Consider the following 6,750-nt stretch of genomic DNA (forward strand, 5'->3'; position numbering starts at 1 on the left):
AAAAACAATCTGATCAAATGCTTTTTACCAGCATATCTCAGTATCTCGCCCACTCAAGCATATCAGCACACTGGCGCCCCGAACTGCCAACAGATATCTCCGGCCTTAAGGGAAACGTTTATAAATTATTTTTTTTTCAATTAAACTCAATCACTTTACATAGTACACAAGTCTATATACCAAATTTGGTGGCTGTAGCTCCTATAGTCTCTGAGATCTAGGTGTTCATACAGACGGACAAGGCTACATCGACTCCCCTGTTAATGCTGATCAAGAATATATATACTTATGGGGTCGGAAAAGCTTCCTTCTGCTTGTTACATACATTTTGGCCACTTTAATATACCATTTCACCCTCTGGCTGCATGGTATTAAGATTTGCCTCTTTAAGTGTTAGTTGACCCATTAATAGAAATATATTCCCCTATATGCCCATTCTTAAGGCTCAATCATTAGACCCTTGTAGCTATTTGTTTTTTTTTCCCTCTTGCTCTTGTGTTGTATTTGGTCACAACTCTTGATAACTGGAAATTAGTTGCACATGTTTCGCCCACAACTCAAAAACAAGACGTGTTTCTACCAATTTGGCCAAAATCAACAGCTGTGTGTACATGTACATGAGATCGCCCAGCTGTGCGGGGTGTATCTGTATGTGTGTGTGTGTGTGTAAAGAAAACTCATCATAACTTTCTTATCAAAAACTTATTTCATGCTGCCGAGAGTTATCCAACAGCCAAAAACCAACAACAACCAACAGAAAAAAAGAGGAAAAAAAAGAAAATAACATAAAAAGGGGAGAAAAAGTGTGAGCAGAAAAATTGCCTAGAAAACTTGTTTTAATTACAAGTGTGAGTGTGAGTGTGTGCGAGCGTGAGCGTGAGTATGTGTGCGTGGGTGTGTGCCAGCTGAACTAACTTGGCACTCTGAGTGACTGACTAGTAGTAGTAGCAGCAGTAGAGCTCAGGGTTTAGATAAAGACTGGCAGCAGTATAACATGCATGAACAGTAACATATGTTTGGACTTTGCAAGCAAAACTTTCGAGAGTTTTTTGGCGCATCCCCCACATTCCGAATCCCTCTCCCTCTTCCGCTTATGCGACCCTCTTCCCAACTATCTATCCATCTATCTATCTATCTATCTACATGCCCAGTTTCCCCAGTTGAACCAAAGTGAAACGTGTGTGTTTTGCGGTTGAGTAAACGCCTAGTTTAGGCGCAAAATGCAACAGCTGTGACACATGGGAGACTCAGCCTCGTTCCCTACGGGAGATGGAAAAGTTAAGCCACCATTTGGTTAGCCAAGTTTCTATGAATACTTATAGCCCTGGTAAAATATGTTGACGCATCCCAAGAATCTGTCATATAAAACCCATCAGCGTTTGAAGTATCACTTTTACCTTCGTATTGAAATATAATCTGAATCTGAGAAATTTCTGATCAGATCTTTCATGGCAGACTTCCAAACACAGTAGTACCAGCACCTTCAAAGTTTAAGTTTCTTAAATTACTTTCGCTTTAAATGCTTTTTTTTTTTTTTGTAAGAACGAGAGATAGTCATATGTATTTAAATTGATCTGCTTGGGAATTACGAACAGTATATTATGTATGTATGTACCTACAATTCACCTGCATGCATGTTGAGCCATTGTGGCTTTGGTACGGCGGAAGTTTATTCTGAGGAGGCATGTCTTTGTGAATGTTTTCAGTGTAAGGTGACTTTCAGGTTCATTGACCATTGCCGGAAATGGCTCACATATTCACATCCTTTTCCTTAGCGCTGACAGCCAAGCAGAGGAACAAAGACGAACAAAGGCAAAGAACGTACGAAAAAGAGACAGAGCAAAACCGAAGAAAGACACTGAGAAAGAGAAGAGGAGAAGGATGTAGACAAGCAAGAACACTTGACATAAAGCTTAATTGCTGAGTCTGAGTCCTGATACAGTGAAAAAGTGGCGAGTGCACTTAAGGTAATTTGATTTAATTGTGCGTGCTGCATGCGGACCAAGAACAACAAAAAGCAACAGCAACCCTCGAAACCTTAAAGAACTTGACAACTTCCAGCAGCCCACATGGTTGGCGAATAGTGTGTGTGCACATTTTTTTGAAGCCCATAAGAAATTTACAAGTGAACCGAGCTTTCAGATTTTCTTCTCATTTCTTTCCTCTTCTCGTCTTTCTTTTCTTCTTTTTGTTTTTGCACCAGTCCAAGTGTACAACACTTGTGGAAGTTTTCGTTTTGGCCAACTTAACACCAACAGAGACCCTGGCCTGACACTTGAACTTGCACACAAAGTCACTCAATGAACTTGTCCGACTAGAGCGCAACTGTACTCGTTTAATTTAGCGGCTCCCAAAAGTATGCCACAAATGAATAAATTAGAAGATCTGCAACAAAAAAGGATCACCTGAAAACCTTTCGTTATCCAATATATAGTTTTGACTAACTGCATGGAGTTTCCGCAATTATATTTGATTTTTAACATTTAATTTATGTTATAATTTAACACATGAATATTTACATATAAACTATGTATATGTGTGCATGTTTTGCGGTGTAAATGCAAAATAGCCAACGCGTTTATGTCAGGTGGTAGTTGAGATTTATGGGCCAGGCCAAATAGCGAAAAGCGAAAAGCAAAAAACAAAACGCAATGCCAAAACAAAGTGCCGTGCAGAAAAACGAAAGTATGCATTGCAATGCATTTCATTTAGATAACCGCAAATATTTACCACAAAACGCATTCGCTAACATTTCCAACGTGACGTGACAAAAATCCCCTTGAAAAGTGCCGTGCCTGAGGACGAGGGAGTCGCTTAACGTATTTTACATACATCCTTGTATATGCACCTGGTCCTGGGCTGCGCCCCTTAATTTATAACTGGGAGTGTATGCACACCCAATTGCGCCGCAATTTATGTTCGGCAATTGCAATTGCAATTTACTTGCATAATTTTACAATGTTTAATCGGGCTCCCCCCGCCCATCTGTCTGCCTCTCTCACCGTATATTGTGTGCAATGAAATCAGCTGATTAACTAAATCAAATTGATAAATATGCCAAAAATGCAGTGAAATTTGGCTTAACTCTTCTGGTGACCCCGACGAGTAAATGTTTTCTTTTCTAAAATTGTTGAATATGCTGTGAAATATTAGCTAAATCTCTGGGTTAGCCAAATGATTGAGCTGTTTGTTTCACAAACATGCAAAATAAGCGTTGAATTGTTACCAAATTCTTTTGGTGACCCCGACGAAATGGCAATCCATTGAGTGTTTGATTTTTGTTGTTGACGATTTATTCCCAAACATTTTATTGTCTTCTTTATAACCTTGAATTTAGTTATTTAATTTTTTTCTCTTTGGAGCTAGCGAGGATGTAAGCATGGCTAGCTGCTTGGCACGGACGGAATAAATGTCGCGCTGACGCCTCAATATGCCATAAGTGACGCCATCCCGCAAATTGATGTGCACTTGTCTCTGAAATTCCGGATCGATGCGGCGATAGTTTACGGCTAATGCTGACACAATCTCCGCATCACTCATGGGACGCTGCGACTCTCTTAGCACAAGCAAAATGTTGCGAAAGAGATTAGGGACGAGGCGCCGCTGACGAGGCAAGGCACGTGGATTGTAGCTGACCGGCATGGCTTAGTTTTCGTTTCAGTTTCTCTCACTCAGTGTCGTTCTATTATCTCTGGCATCTCGATGGCAACTGGAAATTATGAAAACATTGGCAAGTTGATATCGTAACTAACATCCCCTAGATTAATAGTTGTCTTACATGTCTTTTGTTTATTGATTTTCTGGGAACGAATGCATTTGAATTTTCGATGAACAATATTCCAAATGTGTCTGTCTGTGTGTGTGTGTGACAGTTTGAGCAAAGCCCTCTTCCTGCTTCTCATGGCCAATTAATCAGGAGACAACTTTGCTGCAGGTTTTGAACTTGAATAACCTCGGGGCATAAAAACGAAACGGAACGACGAGCACAAAGGAGTGGAAACGAAACGAAATGAAAGGAAAGGAAAGGACGCCGCAGCATCAAGTGACATTTGAGCGAAAGACAAAAAGTCATTATCACGGCGACGCAATGCCGGGACGTACATATGTATGTCTGAATGTATGTATGTACATACTTACTACTACTCTGTTGTGCTTCGTGGTTGTTTGTTTGGTTGGTTGGTTGCTTGGTTGGCGCTAAGTATTCGTATCATGCACCGCATATGGAGCACGTGGTCGCCTTCATACTGTTCTCCCTATCGCCCTGTCACTTCGTCGCCCTGACGCCCTGTGTCGACGCTGTCGTCGTTGTCGCCACTGCAATATTTTTTCGCCTTTTCCGGCATTTTGTTTACGATTTTCATTTTTTTCTTGCTTCGCGCGGATTTCCTTTGAGATGCCAGTTGGCAGACACCGTTGTCCGTCGACAGCCGGCAGCAGGCATTTTTCCCTGAACGATTTTCACTACGTTCCTTTTGTTTTCTGCTCTTGTTCCTGTTTCTGTGTACCCGTTGCCGGGGTCGTTCTATACCGCCAAGTGCAATTGTCATAAAGTGTCATTGGCTGCTGACGTTGGCTCCTGGATCCCCACCATCTCTCCACCCATATACTACATATTTTACTCCTTATGTCCTTTGTGTATACATAGTTCAGTTGCCTTCCATTCAGCACAGCTTCGCGCTCTGCTCTGTTCTGTTCTATTCTGTTTTGCTCTGTTTTGTTGGTGCGGTGAATCAACTTAAATGAGTATCCGCTTTTTGTAACTTATAAGTGTGTTGCAGTCACCTTCGGGCTGCCTAGAGCTTAAGCCGAGAGCCCGAAGGCAATTGGCTTTGTTTCTTCACTTGGATGTCAGGGCTAAGTTATGCTCTTGCACTTGGGCAATAGAGGTTTCTTTCTTTCTTATTTTTTGCCACACATCCATGCATGAAATGCACGTCGAAAGCGATTAGATTAAGACTAAGCCCAGCTTAATGTGCCATAAGAATGTTGCCAAACCAGCTCCAATGTCATGCCTCAAGGTTTTCTCTCAAAGTACACAATGAAAAGTGTTTACAAGACCAAGGAAACTAACAAGTACATATATCCCAACAGTTGAATACTTTTTTAAAAAAGTGCAAGAAAACTAAAATCAATGACGAATTCATTGCTCTAAATTGTTTAAAAAGTTTCTAATCGTGTTAGGTCATTTGTGAGTAAGACGACAGTAAAAAATTATTATTGGCCATTTCAAAAAAACAAAATTTCAGACAATTCAAAACAATATAAGGATGTATATCTGAAGTCTAAAACAAATATCACAATCAGACCAGTTCTGGTTTCCAATTCCGATTGTTTTTGTCGGAATCGGACTAGAGAAATATTCTCGATTTCGAGCCAAATTATTCGGTTTCAAATCGTTTGCCTTCTAGTGAGTGCTAAAGCAGGCCAACTATCGATAATGGTTCCATACGATTTTCTCGATAGCTTAAGGAGAAAAATTCGATAGTATCGCTGACATAGAAAAAGGAATTCATAAAATTTAGCAATGTACGCTCACATAACTCAAGTTAAACAAAATATTTAATTAAACGAAATACAAAATTGAAATCGAATTCGACTCGGAAAGGATAACAACAAAAAAGCACTTGAAATTAAATGACTGAACTTCTTGCACAATTTTTAGATATCGTCTTTGATCTTGGTCTGGAAAAAGAGATGTTGCATCATATTCAGATTAAATTTGCAACGAAATGACACTGGTTCGGTGATAATCGTTGCCAATAGGCTCACAACTGTGTCTTCTCTGGGAAAGGTGAACTCTGGCATAAAGCGGAGAAAAACAAGCAACGAAAGCAAGTTATTTATGCACCTGTACAGAACGTTTTTGGTTTTGCCTTTAAGCGGCTTAAAAACTGCAAACTACTCCCGCTTCGCCTAAACGAATTATGCTGCATAGCCAGCAGACATCCTGCTGCAATATGGCAACCAGCCAGCCATCCAGTCAGCGATATACCGACACGAAACGAGAATTTGTGGATGGAGGGGAGATCGAGCCGACTGGGTCGACTGGCATGTGACCAAAACAAAGATGCTCAGCCGCCAGGACCCCCAGTTATGTATGTAGGAAAGTGACAACGGCAGTACTACTAGGCTGCAGCAATGTCACTTCCAGTCGAATATGTGTGAAGTATCATCGCAACGGGGTCGACGAGCTACCAAAAAATAAAACTCAAAAAAACCCCCCGAAAAAATTGAAAACCCTAAAAGCAAAAAGAAAAATGACAACAAGAACAAAAAATGATTGCATACCTACGGGCGCTAAGGGCCAAATGTATGAGTTTGCTAGTGTTTGTGTGCGTGTGTGTGTGTGAGTGTTTTAGGTAGGTAAAAACTGTACGAATTGAATATTTTAGCCAGCATAAGGGACAATTGAAACAATTATAAGCGGAAGCAGCGGCAGGAATGGCAACAGCAAGAGCAACAGCAACAGCAACATTCACATAAATGCCAGCACCAGGAATGATAAATGCTTTGTAACTCGACTCGGGGGACTGGCGGATGGCGAAAGACTATGACTTAGACGACTAAAGCGACTACAACGACGACACAGACGGCGACATTGAGCAATTGCCATGCATAAATTTCCACACACACACACACACAAAGAGAGAGAGGGAGAGACAGAGTGTGTGTGTGTGTGAGAGGAACTTTCTGGCAAGCGGAAAAACCACCTGTCAGTATGAGGAAAAACATAAACAAGCAGCCCGCAAA

General features: G+C 41.0%; 1 protein-coding gene across 1 annotated transcript; it reads right to left on the bottom strand.

The window, feature by feature from the left end:
• Positions 1-3,270: 3,270 nt before the first annotated feature.
• Positions 3,271-3,865, bottom strand: LOC137586251 (uncharacterized). Its single transcript, XM_068302260.1, has 2 exons — positions 3,779-3,865; positions 3,271-3,709 (listed from the first exon to the last, which is right to left on the bottom strand). Exon 2 carries the CDS (start codon positions 3,640-3,642, stop codon positions 3,334-3,336), a length of 309 nt encoding a protein of 102 aa, XP_068158361.1. The 5' UTR covers positions 3,643-3,709; positions 3,779-3,865; the 3' UTR covers positions 3,271-3,333.
• Between the last annotated feature and the right edge of the window lie 2,885 nt (positions 3,866-6,750).

The sequence above is a fragment of the Drosophila tropicalis genome, unplaced genomic scaffold, assembly GCF_018151085.1.
Source record: "Drosophila tropicalis isolate 14030-0801.00 unplaced genomic scaffold, ASM1815108v1 contig_952, whole genome shotgun sequence".
NCBI lineage: Eukaryota > Metazoa > Arthropoda > Insecta > Diptera > Drosophilidae > Drosophila > Drosophila tropicalis.

Bases quoted from the DNA above. Each gene is read 5' to 3' on its own strand.
- LOC137586251 (XM_068302260.1), bottom strand. From the start codon at position 3,642: ATGCCGGTCAGCTACAATCCACGTGCCTTGCCTCGTCAGCGGCGCCTC.